Source organism: Chiloscyllium plagiosum, unplaced genomic scaffold (assembly GCF_037043375.1).
Source record: "Chiloscyllium plagiosum isolate Xiang-an unplaced genomic scaffold, Cpla_swu_hap1 HiC_scaffold_12, whole genome shotgun sequence".
Lineage (NCBI taxonomy): Eukaryota > Metazoa > Chordata > Chondrichthyes > Orectolobiformes > Hemiscylliidae > Chiloscyllium > Chiloscyllium plagiosum.
The window spans coordinates 39,328,108-39,352,225 of NW_028270150.1; the positions used below are offsets into that span (position 1 = coordinate 39,328,108).

A 24,118-nucleotide genomic window follows, 5' to 3' on the forward strand; every position below is an offset into this window, starting at 1 on the left:
GTCTACAGGTAGGATAACAATGGTTTTATCTTTTTTAGTCTTTCTAGTGCTTTCTTTTCTTGTGCATGGAGTGTGTTTCCTTCATTTTTCCTGCTTAATGTTGGTGCGACTGCCTGTCTGATGGTTTGCTGGGTTTCTTCTGTGAATTGGTTGTCTTTCAATGTTGTTTCTAATGATGTGAAAAAACCTCTCTTGTCCGCATCCTGGAAGTTGTAATTTAATCCTCTTAATAAGACTAGTTTGTCAGTGTCTATTAAGTGTCAGTCAGATAAGTTTTTTTAACCATGCTCCTGTGTTGTCAATGTTGTTATTTTGTGTAAGTTTGTCTACTTTTTTTTTTGCAGGTCTAGTTTTTCATTTTCTGTGTTTATCTCTGTCTAATATCTATAGCTTGTTGTACTGTGTCTGTCCACTCATGGTCTGTTGCATGAGTGAGTAAAGATTTTACCTGAAGATCTTACCTAGTACGTGATGAAACGTCTGAAAATGAATTAAATTGAATTGAATTTCTTGTCAAGTGTACTGAGGTACAGTGAAAAGCTTTGTCTTGTGAGCAACACAGGCAGATCACACAGTTAAGGAGCATAGATAGTAAACAATAGGTAAACAGCGGCAAAAACAAAATCAAGGTACAGCCGAATGTTAAGAGTTTGTGAGTCCATTCAGTAATCTAACAACAGTAGGGTAGAAACTGTTATGAAACCGACTGGTGCATGTCTTCAGGCCTCTGTACCTTCTCCCCGATGGTAGAGGTTGTGGAAAAACATTGCCAGGATGGAATGGATCTTTGAGAATGTTGGCAGTCTTTCCTTGACAGTGGGCCTGGTAGATGGATTCTATAGATGGGAGGTTAGCCTTTGTGATCGTCCAGGCAGAGTTTACCGCTCTCTGTAACTGTCTCCAATCTTGAATGGTACAATTGCCATACCAGGTAGTGATACATCCAGACAGAATGCTCTCAATGGCGCACCTATAAAAATTGGCAAAAGTATTCACTGTCATGCCAAATTTTCTCAGCTGTGTGAGGAAGAAGAGACCTTGTTGGGCCTTTGTAACCAGTGCATCCACATGAAGAGTCCAAGAAAGCTTGTTGTGGATGACCACTCCCAGGAGCTCGACATTCTCCACTCATCCACCTCTGTGCTGTTAGTGTGTAGTGGGACAGGAATAACATTCCACTAAAAGTCTATAATGCCTTCCTCGGTTCTGCTAGCATTGAGAGCGAGGTTGTTCTCAGTATACCATTTTTCCAGGTCTTCCATCTCCTATCTGTAGTCTCTTTCGGCACCATCTGAGATTTGACCAACTATGGTGGTGTCATCAGTGAACGTGTAAACCTTCCAGCTCAGCGAGCAAAATTACATCCAGATGGATCAATACAGAAGAAACAGCAAATACTTAAAAAGTATTTCAAAATACTCAGAATAAGAGTGTACCCACTATATAAAAAACTCCAAGCGATGCTTCTATACTCGGTTAAATAAACAAGTTGAGAAAATGATCAAGTTTCGAGATGACCCATGTATGATTGAGACGTTCTGTAGAAGAATCATATCAGAGTTAAAACAGTAACTCTGTGTCTCTCTGCCCAGATGCTGCCAGACGTCTGGGTTTTCCCCACCAGTTTCCATGTTTCTTTCAGGATTCCAGCATCCATCATAGTTTGGTTTTATTTGAGTCTTCTCTCCCCTTCTCCTGCTCTCATAACTCTTAGTAAATAGCGAAACATTGAATTGGCATGTCAGTGGGATAAAAACAATGAGCTAACATCTGCAACATATGCTTGGTAACCGATATAGTTGGCATTTACTTCTATTCATTTCTCTCTTGTCCTTCTCTGTTTTGTTGTAATTCTGCTATTTGCCTTTAGCAGAATTGTTGCTCCTTTGTTAATGTATCTTTACAAACAAACTGAAAACTTAGGTATGAACTTCGATGGAAAGAATACTCTCCGGTTTCTTTCAGTAATTTTCTTTCTTTTGTTATTATTGTAGATTTAATAAACAGACAGAATCGGATTGATTGGTAATACTGGTGAACGATCAGCTCCAAGTATGGATAAACGAGTAACTAAAAACTCATCCCAGACCTACTCCACATTCCATTTCCTTTTTGGATTGTTGGCACTGACAGCATCATTGTGGATAATTCTGAACCTTATTCTCATAATGGTGTGTAGTATGATAAAGAAAATTTCATAATAAGTTGAAATTTAATCAAGGCTTGAAATTACAAAGTCTAAAAATATGATGTTTGTTTTTGCTAACTGTATGTTGCAAATAGAAAGTGGCATAAGGTTTGGGATTTTTTATAGCTTCTAAAATTTCCCTTTCTGTCCAACTTTCACTCACATTTTCTTTGATTTCCTCTTCTCCTGAAGGAACATGCAGTACAGTGGTCTAATTTCATTGGCAGCTGCTCTATCTAATATGTTGCTCAAATAGCTATTATTCATGTTTGTTTCTCAACAGTAAATATTGACAAGCTGTGCAAGGAAGGATTACTCTTGTGTTACGACATGGTGTAAACCCCTCTGCTAATTTAAACCTGACACACAGAGTTTACCTCGCGCCGTAATCTGGTCAATTTCGAGAGGCAAAGAACTGTCGCAGAGCTCACTATTTAAAGTGAAATTGAACAGTTTTATTCTTTAAGTCTAACAGAGAACAGAAAAACAACAGCTATTGACAACTCCTTTCTCTTCGACCTATCTTTTACCTACCACTCCACAATACTCGTCCATTAAATTCCCTCTTAAATTTACAGCAAAATCAATTTCAAACCCAGGTATAGTCTTCAGATGTTGAACCTTCTCTATAGATTCCTCTCAGTTGACTTTGCTGTTCTGCTGCACAGATTTCTTATTGACAGAGAGACTGAATAGCTCTCTTCTTTCAGGGAGCTATTCAGTTAGCAGTCTGTTTGTTTGTACTCGTTGCTGTTCTCCTCCTAACTATTCAAAATGTCCAATTTTATACCCCAAAATATCAGGTCATTTCATTGGTTTGATGGCATCCCAAACAGTAAAATTCAAATTCGATTGGATTTTGGTGTCTGGGGCATAATTTAAATGGATTGGCTGAACTTGAATTAGTTTTTTGTTTCATGGCAACAGAGCACCAACTATTTGTGTCAAACAAATGTTATGTTTTAAAATCTTTTAGCGCACTAAGTCCTTGCCAGCTTCCTCTCTCTCTTAAAGGTACAGTAGAAACCTACACATTTATAACACCTCCCCCTTGAGAAAAAATGAACCATAATGATTAGATTCCCTACAGTGTGGAAACAGGCCCTTCGGCCCAACCAGTCCACACCGACCCTCTGAAGCGTAACCCACCCAGACCCATTTCCCACTGACTAATTGACCTAACACTATGGGGCAATTTAGCATGGCCAATTCACCTGATCTGCACATCTTTGGACTGTGGAAGGAAACCAGAGCACCCGGAGGAAACCATGCAGACACAGGGAGAATGTGCAAACTCCACACAGACAGTCATCCGAGGCTGGAATCAAACCTAGGACCCTGGTGCTGTGAGGCAGCAGTGCTAACCACTGAGCCACTGTGCCGTGCCTAATGAAAACGTGACTTCATTTTTTTCTATTCTTTACCCACATTACCATGACATACATATAACTTTAATCTAAGTTCATATTAACTTCTTTCCAGATATATACAACATTGAAATAATACAGACCTCATCTATATTTTATCAGTTGAATCCGCGATAACGCATCTGCAATTACTTTCTTACGACCTGCAACATGGACGATTTGTAAATTAAAAGTCTGTAACATAAGACTCCAATGAAATAGTCTCATATACTTGCCATTAAAGCATTCCAAGAATGTAAGAGGATTGTGATCTGTGTACACAATCGTCCCTGACACGTTGTTCGTGACGTACATATTAAAAGTTTGAAAGGCCAGTATCAAACTCAATAGTACTTTTTCGATCTTGGAATATTTCCTCTGATGGATGTCGAGTTTCTTTGAAAAGTAACCAACTATCAGTTCAATCCCAGCATGATCTTCCTGTAGCAGTACAGTTCCAACCCCTATGTCACTAGCATCGATGAAGGGTATCGAAAAGTTTGATGTAGCTAAAACTGGTGGGGTGGTTCATATTGCTTTTAAATGTCGAATGCCTCCTGGCATAGTTCTGTCCACTGAAACTTTGCGTTCTTCTTCAGCAAATCGGTTAACAGTGCCACTACACTCTGAGATTTGGAACAAACTACTGATAGAATGTGCTTAGTCCCAAGAATTGAAGCACCTCTTTTTTCAAGGTTTGTCATGGAAATTTCTCGATGGCCTTCGTCTTTGCATTTCGTGGGGTCAACCTTCCATGATCAATGTTATGTTCCAAGAATGTCACCTCTGCTTTTGTAAATTCAGTTTTGTTTAAGTTTGTTACCAGTTTTACTTCTCGTAGTCTTGCAAAGACCTCTGCCAACTGTACCATGTGATCTTTCCAGGAATTACTGAAGATCACTACCTCATCCAAATAGACTGCATAGTTTGTTAACCCAGCCACAACTCTGTTCATGAGTCATTGGAATATGGTGGGTGCATTCTTCATTACAATTGATATAGTACATTTGGGGTTACAAATGCAGAAATTTATTTTGGCGAGTCTGATAAAGGTTTCTGCCAGTAACCACATAGTAAGTCCAACTTGGTGATGTAACTGGCTTGTCCAACTTTCTCGATACACACCTCCAATCTGGGTATTGGATATGAGTCTGATTTTGTAACAGCATTGAATTTCTGATAATTAACACAAATTCGTTGTGTCACATCTGGTTGGGAACTAAGACAGTCGGTGAACTCCACTCACTCCAGGTCGGTTCACTGATATCCTCGTTGAGCATGGCCACCACCTCCTTCTGAACCTGTCTGGCTTTAACTCGATTAAGCCATTAGGTGTGTTGTTTTATCAGAACAGTATTCCCTACATCTACTTCATGTACAATAGCATTAGTCCTCCCCGTCTGATTCCTACATATGTCTTTATACTGCAGTAACAAACCTTTCAACTGCATTCTACGCTCTTCAGACAGATAGTTTACTTGCTTATCCCACTCCTCTCAAGGGCTTCTTCATTTTTGAACATATTTTGACACATATTAAAATCCACACCATCTGGATTTCATTCCTCACTCTGTGGGACAGTAACTAACACCTGTTTCTCCAGTTCTTTCTCTCGAGGATAATATGGTTTCAACACGTTCACATGACATACCCAATACTAGTTTCTCCTATTTGGTATTTTTACTAGACACCTGACTCAACTTTTTTTCAATTTGATAGGGACCACTAAACCTGGCTTTGAAGGGATCTCTTATCACTAGTAAGAGTCCTAACACATCATCCCCTTAGGAAAGTGTCCGAGTCTCAGTGTTTTCATCTGCCACCTGCTTCATTCTATGCTGTGCCCTCTTTAGGTGCTGTTTAGCTAACGCACCTGCTCAATTTAATCTCTCCCACACCTCTGATACATAAGCTCAGTGTAAGATCTCTGTTTTTGGCCCTGTCAACTTTGCTTTAATTAATTTCAAAGGGCCTCTCACTTTATTTCCGAATATTAACTCGAAGTGAGTAAACTGAGTAGATTTGTATGGAGCATCTCTAATGGCAAACAGTACGAATGGTATGCCTTTATCGCAATCGCTCGGGTAATGCTGACAGTATGCTGTCAACATGGTCTTCAAGTTCTGATACCACCTTTCCAAAGATCCCTGGGATTCAGGATGATACGCGTTTGATTTAAAGTGCTCTATACCTAAGCTATCCTTAAAAATCACACAACACCAGGTTATAGTCCAACAGGTTTAATTGAAAGCTTTCGGAGCATCGCTCCTTCATCAGGTGATAGTGGAGGGCTCAATCCTAACACACAGAATTTATAGCAAAAATTTACAGTGTGATGTAACTGAAATTATACATTGAAAAATTGATTGTCTGTTAAGCCTTTCACATGTGGAAGGCATCTTGAAACCTATTGTACAGGGGATCTCCAGCTTCTGTCGCAACACTACGGATTTCTTACAGAAACTCAGCACCCCACAGACCAGTCGAACCGGGAACATTCCTCATCACAATAGACGTTTCCGCACTCTACACCAGCATCCTCCATAATGATGGCATCGTGGCAACAGCCTCAGTACTCAACACCAACAACTGCCAGTCTCCAAACACCATTCTACAACTCATCCGTCTTATCCTTGATCACAACGTCTTCACCTTTGACAACCAGTTCTTCATCCAGACACATGGAACATCCATGGGGACCAAATTTGCACCCCAATATGCCAAAAATATTATGCACAAGTTCGAACAAGACTTCTTCTCTATGCAGGATCTCCAACCAACATTGTACGCCAGGTACATTGACAACATTTTCTTCCTTTGGACCCATGGCAAGGAGTCACTGATAAAACTACACAGTGACATCAACAAGTTTCATCCCACCATCAAACTCACCATGGACTACTCTCGACTATCTGTCTCATTCTTGGACACATGCGTCTCCATCAAGGATGGACACCTCAGCACCACACTCTACCGCAAACCCACAGACAACCTCACAATGCTACACTTCTCCAGCTTCCACCCAAAACATATTAAAACAGCCGTCCCCTATGGACAAGCCTTATGTGTACACCGGATCTGCTCAGATGAGGAGGAACATGACAGACACCTGGAAGTACTCGGGGATGCCCTCACAAGAACGGGGTACGATGCCCAACTCATCGACCGCCAGTTCCGACTTGCCACAGCAAGGAACTGTAATGACCTCCTCAGGAGACAGACACAGGCTGCAACTGACAGGGTACCCTTCAATGTTCAGTATTTCCCAGGAGCTGAAAAATTACGCCATGTACTTTGTGACCTGCAACACATTATCAATGGGGATGAGCACCTCACCAAGACCTTCCCACACCTCCACTACTTGCCTTTAAACAACCTCCAAACCTCAAACAGATCGTTGTTCATTGCAAGCTGCCCGGCTCTCAGGACAACTCCATACAACCCTGTCACGGTAGGCGCTGCAAGACGTGTCAGATTGTGGACATATATACCACCATTACGCGTGGGGACACCTCCCACCTTGTACATGGCAGGTACTCATGTGACTCAGCCAACGTTGTCTATCTTATACGTTGCAGGCAGGGATGCCTGGAGGCATGGTACATTGGGGAAACCGAGCAAAAGCTACGACAATGGATGAATGGGCACTGCACAACAATCAACAGACAGGAGGGTTCCCTCCCAGTTGGGGAACACTTCAGCAGTCCAGGACATTCAGCCTTGGACCTTCGGGTGACCATCCTTCAAGGTGGCCTTCGGGACAGACAGCAGAGAAAAGTGGCTGAGCAGAGGCTGATAGCTAAGTTTGGTACCCATAGGGAGGGCCTCAACCGGGACCTTGGGTTCATGTTACATTACAGGTAATCACCATTGCACTATACACACACACAGATACTCCTACACACACACACTCACACACACACAGGCACTCCTATACACGCATACACACGGACACACATACACACAGACGCGCACACAGACACCCACACACACTCCCACACTCACACATGCACCCCCTCACAGACTTAAGACACTCTGCACTCACTACACACACACATACACTTTCTCACACTCACAACCCCCAACCCAGACAGACACACACACACACACACACACAGACAAAGACCCACATGCACACATATATATTTTGTGGGGTGAACTTGTACTTTCAGGGTTACATTGTACTTTGCTCAAAAACTGCATGCATTCATGTAGAACTCTGAGCTCAAAAACTGCATGAATTAATGTAAAACTCCGTTATCTCACTTTTTAGATTAAAATCAATCTAAACATCATGGCATAGACAGAGAACACGGGAGCCAACACCTTCAACACATTGTCTCGCTATCACCATTGTTAACAACTAACACGAGAATGCAACTTTTTTAAAAAAAGGTTTTGTGATTTACACATGAAAGAAGTGAAACTATCACTGTATTCTAACAGATGAAAGGCTTAACAGACAATCAATTTTTCAATGTATAATTTCAGTTACATCACACTGTAAATTTTTGCTATAAATTCTGTGTTACGATCGAGCCCTCCACAATCACCTGATGAAGGAGCATCGCTTTGAAAGCTAGTGTGCTTCCAATTGAACCTGTTGGACTATAACCTGGTGTTGTGTGATTTTTTAACTTTGTACACTCCAGTCCAACACCAGCATCTCTAACTCATAAGCTATCCTTGACCTCCTTAAACAGCCAAGCAGTAAAATTTGACCCTTGGTCCGGCTGAATCTCTCTAGGTAGCCCATACCGCATGAAGAAAGCTACTAACTCTTCTACCAATTTTTTTGCCTTAATACTCCATAATGGAGTTGCCTCCAGAAATCTGGTAACACATTCACTATGGTTAACAAGTTCTGGTTTCCACTTTTAGTTCTCAGGAGGGCACCGACACAATCAATCAACCATAACCCAAGTGAAAGGTTCTTCGGATTCAGGAATTGGTAACAAAGGTGCTGGTTTTATTATCGCCTATGGCTTACTACCATTTGCCATGTATGACACATGCGGCAAAAGTTAACCACATCCTGGTGCCTTCCAGACCAATACAAATGTTTTCGGTACCTCAGCCTGAGTCTTTCGTGCCCCTAAGTGATCTCCTACAGGCAGTTCATGTGCTACACATAACACCTCCTGTCTGTAATCTACCGGCAACACAATCTGGTGCATTTCAGTCCATTTCTCCTCTGCACTAATCTCCTGTGGTTTTTATTTCTGTCTTAAGATTCTATCTTTCAGATAATACCCCGCAGGAATATCCTCTGCCTCCTTTTCAGAGTACGCAGACACAAATTTATCTTTCATTGTCTTGTCTTGCTGTTGCAAGTCCCTTAGCCTTTCAGAACTAAACTCTTCTGTCTGATCTTCTGCCTGTTCAGGTTTTTCCTGCACATTAAGTCAAACAGAGTATCCACTAACTGAACCTCAACTCCTTCATCTTTCTCTTTAATTTTTGATTTGTGCTGTGACTTTTGATAGTGGGATCTGGTTACAACACAATTTGGGAAAATATCAGGATATTTCTGTTTTAACTCCTTGGTTTCTGGGTCTTCCTTGGGCTTCTCTATAACAAAGGGTGTCGCTCCCACCTTGGACCCTGCTAAATCATTTCCAGGAACAAACTGGATTCCTGGTACTGATATTCTGTCAATCACTCCCACTGTAACTTCCCCAGTCTTGAGGTGGCACTCCAACCTGATCTTACATAGGGGAACGCTAAATTTTCTGTCCATAAATCCCACAAATTGCCACACTCTCAGGTAACAAATCAGAAAGAGTGCAAATTCACTCATCTCTTACTATTAGATACTGGTTAGATCCTGTATCTCTCAAATTTATAACTTCCTGTCCTTCTCCCCCTGTTCTTTCTGAGTAAACTTTACCCACAGAAGCAAATTCTTTATAGAAATCAGGCACTAACTCCGTACTCAGTCCCTGCCTAGGCTGTGCACTCTCCTGCAGCTCTTCAGCTCTTCTTAGGGTCTCCTTTACCAACTTCACTAATGCCACTGGCTTAGCTTCTTTTACCACATCTTTTCCCCCATTGCATTTCTTTAGTGTGTCCCATTTACCACAGCGGAAACACCTGACACTTTTCACCTCCTTTCCTCCCGTTTAGGCCTCTTTTTGAACCTGTGGCATGCACTTACCAGAGCTCTCTACTCTTGGCATAGTTGTGTAGGATCTCCCCTTCTCCCAACTTTTAACCCTCACAGGACAAAATTCTGGTCAGAAGCTTGCCTTATGCACGAATATGTATTTGGTTGCTCATTCTTCTGCCCGTCTCACTTCCTGAATTTTCAGTTCTTCCATGTGAATTCTTATCATCTCTGGAAGTGAGTTTTTAAACACCACCAGCAGAATAATCTCTCCTAGAGCCTTATCAGTCTTATCTATCTGTAAGGCCTACACCCATCTATCAAAATGGCTGTGTTTCATTTTTTTCGAACTCAACGTAAGTCTGATCTGGTTCGTTCTTTATGTTTTGGAACCAGTGTCTATACGCTTCTGGTGCCAACTCATAAGCACTTAAAATAGCCAGTTTGACCTCTTAATAATCCCTTGACCGCTCATCTGACAGCTTGGCAAATACCTGACTAGCTCTGCCTACCAGTTTACTCTGAACTAGCAATACCCATAAATCCTCGGACCACCCCATCTGCCAAGCCTTTTTTTTTTGAATGAAATAAAAAATGTTTTGATACCTTTCCTATCAAAATGTGGCAGAGTTTGGACATATTTGTATATATCTCTACCTTGCCTTTTAATCTCCATCCTATTAACTTGACTTTGCTAACTAAGGCAAAGTTAATTTCAAACCCAGATATTGTATTCGGATGTAGAACCTTCTCTGTAGATTCCTCTTGGTTGACGTTGGTGTTCTGCTGCACAGATTTCTTACGGACAGGTACCTTTCACAGAACTATTCGGCTGGTAGTCAGTTTGTTGGCACTCGTTGCTGTCCTCCTCCTAACTGTTCAAAATGTCCAATTTTATATCCCAAAACATCGGATCATTTCATTGATTTGATGTCATCCCAAATAGTAAAATTCAAATTCAATTGGATTTTGGTATCTGGGGCATAATTTAAACTGATTGGCCGAATTTGAATTTGTTGCATGGCAACACAACACCAGCTGTTTGTGTCAACCAAATGTTACATTTTTAAATCTTTCAGCACACTAGGTGCTTCTCTAAGTCCTTGCCAGCTTCCTCTCTGTCTTAAAAGTACAATACACACCTACACCTTCATTACACTTGTTAAGATTAAGCATGTTCACAGCCAATGTACAAACTTCCAGCAAAGCTTGTTGGTTAGCAATCAGAATGGAGGGACTGACAGATTATTTCAATTTCTTAACTCCTATATTCTGTGGCTAATATTATATCTCTCTCACTGTCACCCAATGATTGCACAAACCCAATATTAAGCTTAGAGCATTCCTACTCTGCAGAGTTTAGCTTCATTGGGGAAAGCATTCTGTATTAGCTTCAAGCTCCCAGAATGCAAAGATATGAATCCTTCATTTGGTGATTTGCCTCAAATTCCATCCCAAATCAAGGGGACTGGATAATTTATCGAAATGCCTACAAATAGCATCACCTATAGTGACTCAGGAGATCAAACGCTACTCCCTCATGTAAGCAATGATCTTAGAGAAACCCGAACATTAGCAGCAGCAGCAGGATATTTAAATCAGGTTGACGGCAAGAGGTCAGGATTTCTAAATGGTTGTGTTAATGGCTAACACCAGGATGGGTGCAGCCACACACACATGCGAAACTCAGTGTAAGAAATCCTCAGGATTCCCAAGTCTGTCGATCATTTACCATTGGCCAAGGAAGTGCTGATAAATATTTTGTCTGAAATGAGGACCCAAACAGGTTTCATGCTGTTGTGAACTTCTCCTCTGGAATACTGTGCAGGGAACTGGTCACCTTATTGAAATAAATATGTCAGTGTTGTAGACAGTTCAATGAAAGTTTACTAGAACTGGAAGGTGGGCTAGTTGTCCTCTAAGAAAGGGGTTGATAGGTTACATTTCTATCTGGGATTTTGAGGAGTAAGTGGTAACAACTGAAAGATATACAATTGTGACAGGATAGATCAGCCATGATCTTTTTGAATGATAGAGCGGTCTCGAGGGGCTGAGTGGTCTACAACTATTCTAATTCTTCTGCTTATATGTAAATAACATGGAGGATGGGACCAAATGTATGATGGCTAAATTTAAAGATGGCACACATAGGTGAGGAAATGACTTGTGAAGAGGGCATAAACAAACTACAACTTGATGCAGAAAGGCTAATTGACTGAGAAAGATCTAGCAAATAGAGCACATTGTGGGAAAATGTAAAATTGACCATTTTGGAAGGAAGAATAAAATAGAAGCAGATAAATTAAATGGAGTGAGTCATATAATAATAGAGATGTACAGCACAAAAACAGACCCTTTGGTTCAAATCATTCATGCCAACCAGATATTCTAACCCAATCTACTCCCACTTGCCTTATGTCCCTGTAAACCCTTCCTATTCATATACCCATCCAAATGCCTTTTAAAGGTTATAATTGAACCAGCCTCCACCACTTCCTCTGGCAGCTCATTCCATACACAGATTACAGAGCTTAGAAATGCACAGGGATCTGGATGTCCTAATGCATGATACTCAAAAGATTAGTATGCAGACATTGCAAGTGATGAGGAAAGCTAACAGGATATTATTGTTTATGACTAGGAAATTGAATATGAAATCAGGAAGGTCATGCTTCAGCTATATAGGGCATTGATGAGACCCCATATGGTGAGCTATGTAGAGCATCAGTCTCCTTATTTCACAAAGACGTAAATCCTTTGAAAGTAGTTCAGGGACGGTTTACAAGACCAAGTACTAAGGATAGATGGGTTGTCTTATGAGGAATTGTTGAACACGTTAATCCTGTATTACATTCCCAAGAGGCCATTATCACAGAGTTTATGAGATTGGGAGGTGTTGTGCAAGGGAGCTCTTGTTCCCAGCACCACTTTATTATCTTTATCATCCATCAATTTTGTGGCCCACGGCATGAGCAGAATGATCCATTGTTCCAGTTCTACTGCTTTAGTCTCCTTTACTCTTGACTGAATCTTTCTCTCTTTTTTTCAGCCTTTCTTCAATGAAACAAACCTGTTCATTTTAAGTTAATATCCTCTGACACTTGACAATTTCATATTCTCTGATTCCGGTCTTCTCCTTTTCACGGTGAACACTAACATTTCCAAAGCTGTATCCTCACTAAGATCATCTTCATGTGCCTGTGCTTTCCTGAAGCAGTTAAAAATGACACAACACCAGGATATAGTCCAACAGGTTTAATTGGAAGCACACTAACTTTCGGAGCGACGCTCTTTCAGTTCTTCTTCTTTCTTGGCCAGATGTGGGAGTGTTTTGGAGAGTAAACCTGAAGTAAATCTCCATAATTTGTTGTTTTAAAACATTGTAACTTTCCACAGCCTCATAATGAATCAATCTTGGGAACAGAGGCAAGTTGGAAGAGTTACCCATCTCCAAAATTCTATTCTACAACTGTACAACTAAAGGAGACGGAAACATCACTTTGGACAGACAGGCTATTGCAATGTGGCTACCAGAATCACAGCTTCACCCCTGAAGAAAGGTCAGAGGGGACGTTCCTTATGAAAATGATCGAATGGCCTACACCCCCCAAATCTGCTATGCCCTTTCAGAAAAGCAGCGACCCAGCACATGTTCGCTTTGTAATTTTAAATTCAGCAAAGACTTTATATGTGGGAGATCAGTTACAAGTGATGCTGCAGATGAGAGATTTTGATGGTCACCCAAAGCGATATGGGGGTGACTATCTCCAAGCTCGGATCCACACCCCAGCTTTAAAAGCTGGTTCAGCAGGAACTGTTATAGACAACCAAAATGGATTTTACTATATCAATTTTACTTTATCTTGGCCGGGAAAAGTCCAAGTTTCTGTTTTACTGGTTCATCCCAGTGAAGGGATCCAAGCACTTAAAAGACTACGCGAGGAACGGCCAGAGAGAGTATATTTTCAAAGTACCTTCAAATTAGGAGCTGTCTCTGAGACCACTGTGTGTAATCTTTGTTTGTCCCAATCTCAACCACTCTGTAACCTTACCGATGTCAGGACTGGGGAGCCTTGGTTCTGTTATAAACCGAAGAAGCTTCCCTGCTCTGCTCGTATCAATCACGCAGTGGGAGGTTATCAGCAGAAGCTTTTAATAGAAGAAGAAAGACATTTCTTCCAAAGGTATGTTACTGATTACACTCCTTTCGTTTATTCACCTCCTGAGCTGGGATTAAGGCACAAGTATATTGATCTGCAACTGTAATACGGGTTTGTGTCTCTAGAAGAGAATGGACCCCGAATGGCAACACTTGTAATAGCTGGTATAACATAAAAACTAGATCTAACATTGTACGGAGAGATTTTATTGGATGTTTATTATGGTTGCTGCTATATACATGTATGACAGTAATCGACACATCAGGATAGTATGAGCATGCTTTTTAAAGTTGTACTGTGTTTGAGCCATGAATCAGAACCAGATACATTTACCAGGTTCTTGTGACAGTGAACCTCAAGGGGCAATATGTTGAAATTGAGCACCTCTGTGTTATACCCTTGTCTATTATTCAAACCCCCTTTTAGTGTGATTCCATGCTGAAATCTGGAAGCAATGCATTTGTTTTATCAAATCGCACCTATCATTTCTGAAGTGTCAATTTAAAAATATGAACATTAAAAACTCTGGGTACAACTCAATTCCTGTTGGAGATGATTGTTAGACATTGAGTGGCAGATAATAGTTGCTAATTTGTTTTGAATCTGTGAGGGAGGACATTTCAAATAATATCGATAAAATACAACACAGCCAAATACAACCTCATCAATCTACTCCAAATCATCAGTAAAGTGATGGAAGGTATCATCAACAGTGCTATCATGCTGCACCGACTCAGCAATAACCTGCTCAGTGACGCCCAGTTTGGGTTTTGTCAGGACCACTCAGCTCCTCATTACAACCTTGGTTCAAACATGGACAAAAGGGCTGAATTTCAGATGAGGTAAGAGTGGCAGCCCTTGACATCAAGGCCGCATTTGACTGAGTGTGGCATCAAGGAGCCCTAGAAAAACTAAAAATCAATGGGTATCAGGGGAAAGTTCTGCACTGGTTGGAGTCATACCTGTAACATAGTTAGATGACCAGGTTGGTCAAGGTCAGTCATCTCAGCTCCAGAACATTTCTGCAGGAGTTCCTCAGGGTAGTGTCCTAGGTCCATCTTCAACCGCTTCATCAATGGCCACCCATCCATCATGAGGTCAGAATTGGATGTTTGCCAATGTTCAGCACCATTCAAGATTCCTCAGGTACTGAATCAGCCCATGTTCAAATGCAACAAAATCTGGACAGTGTCCAGGACAACATCCACACAAATGCCATGCAATGACCATCTCCAATAAGAGATAATCTAGCCACCATTCCTTGATATTCAATGGTGTTACCATCATTGAATACCCCACTCTCAACATCCTGGCGGTTACCACTAAATAAAAACTCAAATGGACTCACTGTAGAAATACGTGGGTATAAGAGCAGGTCAGAAACTAGGAATACTGTGGCAACCATCTCATCATCTGAGTCCCCAAAACCTGCCTACAAGGCATGAATCAAGAGTGTGATAGAGTGCTCCCCACTTGCCTGGATGAGTGCGTCAACAACAACACTCGCAAAGGTTCACACCATCCAAGACAAAGCAGCCCGCTTGATTGGTTCCACAACCACAGTACTCAAATCCCTCCACCTCTGACATTCAGTAGCAGCTGTGTATACCATCGACATGATGTACTGCAGAAAATCATCAAAAATACTGAGACAGCACCTTCCAAACACATGGCCTCTTCTGTCTAGAAGGGCAAGCACAGCAGATACATGGGAACACCACCAGCTGTAAGTGCCATCCCAACACCCCCAAATCAAGTCACCATCCCGACTTGGAAATATATCGCTGATCTTTCACTGTCACTTGGTCAAAGTCCTGTAATTCCCTCCATAAGGTGATTATGAATCTACCTACAGCACATGAACCGCAGTAGTTCAGAAAGTAGCTCGTCACCACCTTCTGTCTGGTAACTAGGGACAGATAATTAATGCTGTCCAGTCAGAGAGGCCCACATCCCACGAATAATTAAAAGAAAAGTAATCCTAGACCATGCTCCAATACTTCCAGGACCTGTCTGAAAAACAACACAAAGCACATACTTTGGAATTAATCCATTTTCTCTTTCCCAGATGTGGAAAATCGTGATTTCAGAGAGAAGGAAAAAGCTAAAATTGCAAGATGGTAATATTTGAAAATCTTTTCTCTGATGAGAGATAAAAGCAATGGGTTGTTTTATCGTATATTTCAATATATACACACTGGCCTCAATTTTTCAAGTTGAATCTATTGTCAAAATTCACGAAGACTAATTTTGTCTCAATATTTCATTAACTTTCAGGATATAATGTTTTAGTGTACTATTCTTTCTCAACACTGATTTCTCCAAAAGTGATTGACCTGTAGCTGAGGTAGATATCCACATATGCCAGTCTCTCACCAGTACTATCATGAAGTAACATTTAAGTGCTCCACATCTTATTATTCAACTCTGGCTTTATCTAGCTTCCAAGCCATGTGTGCATTCTGAAATCAGGGTGAGGAATCCTGACTGATTTGACCTTCACTCACTCTTTGGAACTGAGGTGAATAATAGCACACCCACCGTCACTCCAGACCACCTAATGCAACACACACATTGTCATTGAATCTGAAACCAGTGACTAAGGTTTCTTGTTTGAGGCAGGACCAGGAAGTCTGGAGATTTCTTGATGTTAGGAACTTCCTTCCCACCCAGCAGTGACTGCTAACTCTAGTTTTATCTTGGGGAGGTGTGAAAAGCCTGGGGTTAGGTTTTTCACCTCTAACATCAGTGTGAAAGTGCAATCTACAGTGACAACAGAGCGGATGCTAATGCAGAGGCATGTCCATCCCTGTTTGGTTGCAGTATAAGGCCCATCCCCGCCACCATCTTTGTAAAATAACAATGTAACATACTGTGAGTATAATGACATTATCGATGTCATTATTGATGGTATTTTGGATGGTTGATAACTTGTTGCCTCTTGAAAATTGCGTTGTCATGAAGAAAATGTCAGTACACTGTCAAATCCATTGATATCCTAAAACTGGCCGAAAATACCCAGTTTTATGGAGACCAACCTTCTCTCCACTCCCTGCAACTGGCTGCATTCTGATAGTGAAAACGCAGCAGCTCATAGCACAGATCCAAGGCTGCAACGCTACATCCCCTCACATGACCTTGCAACTTCGACAGACGAGGCCAAACACTGAACAAACACCTGGCTTTTCTTGGCATTTTTGTCTCCCAAGTCTTATGCACTTCATACTTCTCAAGGAGATCTGGCCTTTTAGAACATTGCCTCACAATGTCAATGCATAGCAGACTGGCACATACACACAGAGCAACAGTGCAACCACCATGTCTGTGCACTGTAAACCCATCAACACCAAACCCTATCCTTCCTTAGATGCTGCCTGACCTACTGTGCTATTCCAGCACCACACTCTCGACTCTGATCTCCATCATCTGCAGTCCTCACCATCTCCTATCCTTTCATTATCATCCATCTGTAGCAATGTAATGATACATGACACATGGTACACAGACTTCCAGATGCATGTGTTGTATCTACTTCCAGTGCCTAAATGGTGGAGTACAGCAAGTAGTTTGGAGAGCTGGGACTGTCAGAATTAATGCTTCAGCGATTATGATTTGGATACTCTGGTAAATGCACTCAATAATAAGACAGACCTCCAATTGTTTTCTCAATGAGTATCCTTATGTGCAAATGGTTCTCAGTGTATCACTGGTGGGGCTCATTTTGCAGTTCTCTCAGAGGTGTTAAAAACCACCTCTTCAAAGACTGCGCCTTGTCACCATCTTCATGTCTGCAGGAAGGACTGGTAGAGTTGAGGCAGAGTCGAAAAGTGTGGCATTGGAAAAAGCACAGTGGGTCAGTCAGCAAAATATGTTTTTCCATTATTATTGGTTTACTTGTGAGATTGACAGAATGGTATCCCTTCCTGGTAATAAATCTGTCTGATCTTTCCTTGAGGTCAAGGTTTAATGTGGTCAATGAGCTGTCAATTGGCTGGATGACTGATGTGGAATGATGCCAATGGTGTGGATTCAATCCAAGCACTATCTGTAGAATTTCATGAAGACCCACCTCTGTGCCTTGTCCTTAGTGAGGAGTGATGCCTCTTAAGCAGTTTCCACTTTCTAATATAAAAAGATGCCTAACATCCTCAATGGTCTACACTGATGTCACTCAACTTTGGGGGTATTGAGGGGCAGGGTCATGGGGAAAACTGAGCGAGACATTCTGAACCAAGGGCAGGGGATATGGTTCCAGTGTTCACCCCCCCATCCATGCAGTCAATTGCCCACAACTGGGGACAAATGAAAGTCCTCCCAATCTGGCAAGCAGGTCATTATAGTTACTCTGTCAGAACCACCCCGAATGTTCAGCTCATTGGAATGGTGGTGAGTTGAGACCCTTAAGTGGCCATTAATTAACTTTTGTGCATTAATTGGTGGTGGGTCAGCCACGGAGCTTCCCCTTCACACACCAGCACTTGATTGTAGTGGGATGGGGGCCAACTATCCCAACAGTACTACCTCATCCAATTATTTCTTCATATTGCAACTGGAACTGCTGCCTCATCAAAATGGAAAATCTAGCCCAATAGCTATGTTTCCCTCTCCACAAATGCTTCCTAAGCTGCTGAGTATTTCTAACATTGTGTGCCATTGTTTTGAGATTTGGTCATCTATGCTGGATGCTCTGTCTAGTTGGCAGTTCAAACTGCATAATCTTCCTTTCACTGCAATGGAATTTGTATCTGCATTTTTACAAAATTCACTTATTGGGCATGGCCATCAGTGACTGGTCAGCATTTATTCCCTGTCCCTAGCTGCCCTTGAGAAAATGCTGGTGAGCAGCCTTTTTCAATACACTTGAATGGCTTGCTGGGCCATTTGAGAGTCTGGAGTCACATGCTGTAAGGGCGGCAGATTTATTTCCCTGAAGGGCATTACTGAGCCAGATGTTTTTTTCCCCCCAATTTGCAGTGGTTCCATGCTAAACAGCAGATCCAGATATTTGTTAACTGAATTCAAATTCCACCATCTGCTGTGGCAGGATTCAAGCGCAGGTTAACTGAGTTTCTCGAATTATAGACTAGTGATTAACATCAATCGACCATCATCTCCCCTGATGAATTGCTCAAGGTAGTTGCAGTGCCATGGGGTGGGGAAATGGATTTAAACAGTGCATCCAACTGAAGAGAGTTACATTTTCTTCTTTTGGTGACGTGTAAAGAAAACAAATGTGCGAGGTGGGAAATGAAGCTCAGGATCACAGCCAAGTGAATTTCCCAGCGAGTAGGAAGAGGGAGGCGGGAACATCATCACAAACAAAAACAATAGTCCTTCAATTTTGACATGACACAGCTTGAACTGCCAGAACGGCTTGCTGATCTCCCACATGGTAAATGAATTCCTGTCCTGTGTAATTTATATTGATTACAATTCTGGTTGCAATGACTTCAGATAATAACAATAATAATAATAAAAAGAATGTATTTTCAGTGGAGTCAACGTCAAGAGACCCATATTGCCCAATGGCCTGGGATATGTAACTGTGCAACCTTCACCTCATACAGGTAAGAGAAATATAAATGTTAATAATGACTGTTGTATCAGTTTATTTATCTATTAGAGGGACAGCAAGTAAGTAATCCTTTGCGGCAGATATTGTATGGTGCTCTAAAGGTTCAACTCACAAGAAAAGAGAGACCTATGAGTGTGTTGGAACAGTGAAGTATTTGTTCTCAATGACACAGTTGCAGCATCAGGCAGACATTGGATGCATACCCCAGGAGATGGACCTGTTTCCACCTTCAGGGAAGTAATTGGAACTGAGGCCATCATCAGTCATGATTTATTGAATGGCAGAACAAGGAGCCATCTGGTTCACTCCAGACCTGAATGTGCTTTTTAACCAGACTATATCAATGACTCTGTGTCTTTTTGCTTGAATTACAAAAGGGCACAGAATTAACCTTTCCAATTCTGTTTAAAAAGCAACACTAGATAGCCTTGATTGACATCCAGATGTTTCAATATAATTTGCAGCTAATGAAATATTTTGCAAGGTGGTCATCACTGTAATGCAATGTGTGGAAATGCAGCAGACAATTTAGTGCATCATAATGAAATTAAATGCACTGAGCTAATACCCACAGAGCCTGTGCTATTACTGTTGATTGAAGGACAGTCTTGACCAGGATGCCTGGGTAAACTCCTATGCCCTTCTACAAAGTAGTAAGGTGGGATCTTTTGTATTCACCTGGGAGGAAGGATAAAGCAATGTTTGGTTTATTACAGCTGAAAGGTGATACTTTCAGCTGTGCAGTACATCCCTGCCAGGTCACTGTCCGAGTCTATCAACCTAGAATTATTTTTATTAGTCTTTTTTGGCAACCCATAAACGTGTTTCAAGAGACCATGTTATAGAGTCATACAGCACGGAAACAGTCCAATCAATCCATGCTGAACATTATCCCAAACTAAACTTGTCCCAGCTGCCTGCTTCTGACCCATATCCCTTCAAACCATTCTTGTTATAGTTACCCAAGTGTCTATTAAACATTTGCAATTGTGTCCATACCCACCAGTTTATTTCACATGCGAACCACCCTCTGTGTAAAACAGAATTTGCCCCAAAGTCTTTTTAAAATATCTCTCCTCTCACTTTCAAAGTCTGTGCCCGAATCTTGAACTTGCCTGTCTTTGGGAAAAGGCACCTACTATTAACCCTATCGATACCCCTCATGATATTTCAACTTCTACAAGGTCACCTCTCAATCTCCTATGCTCTAGTGAAAAAATCCTGGCTTATCCAAACTTGCTTTATAACTCAAACCTTTTAATTTTTCTGCATTGTATGTTCCTTTGACATCATGAAGTGCCTTTATGGTTTTCCTTCACAACATTTCCGGGCCTTAGTCATTTTCCTTTTGCCTTGGTAACCAGAACTAAATTTAAAAGTAACAAATAGCCCACATCTTCCAATCTCGGTCAGAATCCTTATTTCTGACAAACCCAACATTCCCAGGGTTTTTTCAACTGAACTAAAGTCCACACACAGAGACCATCATCAGAGTGGATCATCACAGAAACTGTGCTCTTTACTGCAGTAGGTGTTGAACTCCAGTAAGTACCCACAGTTTTACAGACCCAGAATTAATTAGTCAGTGACTTAGAAAAGTGGGTGAAGCTGGTGAATTTTCAAAGGGAATTGTGATAATTTATAATTTGGTTGAGGTAGGCTAATTAAAAGCTTTGAATTAATCTCTGCAAACAGTTTAGATCATATTCCAAAGGAGATGTTCCATCAATTATTGAGTTAATGAATGAAATCAGACTTTATTCAGTGTAATAAAGTAAATTAGCGTAATCATCTAACAGCTATGTAAGGAACTAATAAAAGACAAAGAAGTTATACTTATTAGACACGCAAGACAACGTCAATACTGGCTTAAAATCCCAGTCAGCAAACAAGAACACATTTCCTCCCTCAATATCATTTAATCTGTCCATGAGTTTACACGTTTTCTCACTCTAAGATGATCGATTGTTTTAGAGTGTTTATGTGATGTGTTTGTGGGAGGTGTGGTGGCTCAGTGCTGAGCACTGCTGCTTCACAGCACCAGGAAACCAGGTTCAATTCCAGCCTCGGGCAACTGTCTGTGTGGAGTTTGCACATTCTTCCCGTGTCTGCGTGGGTTTCCTGCAGGTGCTCTGGTTTCCTCCCACAATCCTCCCACAATGTGCAGGTTAGATGAATTGGCCATGCTAAATTGCCCATAGTGTTAGGTGCATTAATTAGATTAGATTACTTACAGTGTGGAAACAGGCCCTTCGGCCCAATAAGTCCACACCGACCCTGCAAAGAGCAACCCAACCAGACCCATTCCCCTACATTTACCCCTTCACCTAACACTACGGGCAATTTATCATGACAAATTGAACTAACCTGCACATTTGTGGACTGCGGGAGGAAACCGGAGCACCCAGCACAAACCCTTGCAGACACAGTGAGAATATGCAAACTCCACACAAACAGTTGCCTGAGGTGGGAATTGAACCCGGGTCTCTGGTGCTGTGAGGTAGCAGTGCTAACCACTGTGCCACCGTGCCACCCATTAGGTGTAAATGTGGGGAATGGGTCAGGGTGGGTTATTCTTTGGAGGATCGGTGGGGACTTGTTGGCGAAAGGGCCTGTTTCCATACTGTAGGGAATCTAATCTAATCATTTGTTATGGACCAGGCCAGACTCTCTCAGAATAGTTTAAGAAGGTAGCCTAGACTCTAACCTTTTTGTATTTGAAAGGCAGATGTGTAGTGGATAAGCCAGGAGTGATGCAGCTGTTCAAACCACTTGGCTATAAGCAAAACAGAATTTATTTAGACATGAAGAAAACAAAACAATTTAAAATAATCCAGCTATTGGAAAATTCAACCGACTCAATATAGCAACTTAAACGAGGAACTATTCCAATTCCCGGAACACCTCACAAACACACCTCTTGGCAATAGATATATTCAAACACATAGAGTCATAGAGATGTACAGAGAATTAATAATTAAAATGAATAATCATGCAACTTTTATTCACTTTGGATTCTTCATTAATTATCCATTAGTTGCAGACTAATTGACAAGCTTCTTCTAATTTGTCACTTGTTGCTGGTCAATGCTTATTAATATCTCTAGTTTGACAGTGTCCTATGCAAATTAAGTGCTGTAATCAAAACGTATTTTACATCAGTACAAAATCTTCTCCTTTCGGTTTAGTCAAATATATGTATTTATAAAATTCCTCGAAAAGTGGTCAATTTAATAAAATAAATCAGAAAGCAAAATCTGCAAGCCCGCTCTACAACAAGTGGTTGTGTGAAAGAGCAAGGTGCCAGATGAATGAGGGAACAGATTGTCATGTGGGGGAGGGGGTAACATGTCAAGGGATATCAAATCTTGGGTTGGAGTGGGTATTGAGTCTTGGGAGTGAGGGGCAGGAGCAGTTGCCGAGCTTGGCAGGGAAGAGGTTGGCAACTGTCAGGTTGTGTGGTGAAACAAGAGCAGTCTGGGGTGGGGACGTTCTCGGTGTTCAGGGTAGGGATTATTGTGTTGGATGTCCAGGGTAGAGCGGCCCAGTATGAATGTTTGTGAACCAATCTAAGTGGTTGACCAAGAGTTATGGGAGATTTCAATCCTCTAACCTTTCATGACTAACAGTTAAGGTAAAACAAAGCCATTTGAAGTGCCCATCAGAAATTTCAACTTTCCATGAGATTCCCACATGGTTAGTACATTTGGACATCTGAGAAATGCATCTTTCTGAGTTCATCCAGACTCTCACTGTCTGCACACTGGAAGATCTGTGCCAATCAGTTTTTGGCCCGTTGTGGCCATTTAACTTTACGGTTTTACTTTTCTTTGTCACACTTTGGTGATAATAAAAAAACTTTATTTTGTGATTCACTATTGCTCCTGAAACTATGATGAGCCAAATGAAAAGAATTTGGAATGACCTCCACCTCAGATGCAGAGCATTTTGTTTGGGTCGCAATTCATGTGCTTTTGTTTTCAGGCATAAATCTTGGAGGATGTGTCTCCAGCAAACCCTTGCTTTCACCGGCTGGATTTTATTATCAGGACCAGTGGATGTCAAGAAACTGTAATGTTCGACGCTTCAACACTCCTGCAAATATTACAAACTGTCTCCGTGGGAAAAAAGTTCACATTTTTGGAGATTCCACTATACGTCAGTGGTTTGAATATTTGACAGAATTTGTACCAGGTGATGTTTATCCATATTTCTCATGGATTTTGAAATAATTTGCTTTATGTGTTACATATAATCATTTTTTTAAATTCCCAGGCATTTATGCTTTCCTCGACATTTGTAAAGTCAGTCAGCATTTCGACACAGCACACTTTAAACTGCAGTGAAGCAGCTTTCATTTGTATATCATCTTTATTGTAAAAATTGTTCTGAAGTAGTACAAAATTACGAGAGTAATAAAGCAAAATTAGATGTCAAGCTCCATCAGCAGATATCAAGATAGATGGTCAAATAAGCCAAGGATGAGGGGCAACTCAAAGGAAAAAAATGAGGTCAAGTGTCAGAGATGCTTACAGATTGAATTCCAGATCATAGATGACTAAAGCCCTGACCATCAATGGTGTAGTGATTAAATCTGGGGCTGCTCTAGCACCCTATAATGATAGGAGTACAGCCATCTCAGTGCTGGGGTGATAAGAGATAAGTTATGATGAGATGTAGATG

General features: G+C 41.2%; 1 protein-coding gene across 1 annotated transcript in view; it reads left to right on the forward strand.

Annotated features, from left to right (window-relative positions):
* The first annotated feature begins 2,029 nt into the window (after nucleotides 1-2,029).
* Nucleotides 2,030-24,118, forward strand: part of LOC122555515 (NXPE family member 3-like) — a 30,412-nt gene continuing 8,323 nt past the window's right edge. Inside the window, exons 1-4 of the mRNA XM_087992390.1 lie at nucleotides 2,030-2,171; nucleotides 13,097-13,884; nucleotides 19,354-19,427; nucleotides 23,420-23,629. Of these exons, the coding sequence (XP_087848516.1) occupies nucleotides 2,055-2,171; nucleotides 13,097-13,884; nucleotides 19,354-19,427; nucleotides 23,420-23,629 (1,189 nt within the window). The 5' untranslated portion in view covers nucleotides 2,030-2,054. The remainder of the gene's footprint in view (nucleotides 2,172-13,096; nucleotides 13,885-19,353; nucleotides 19,428-23,419; nucleotides 23,630-24,118) is intronic.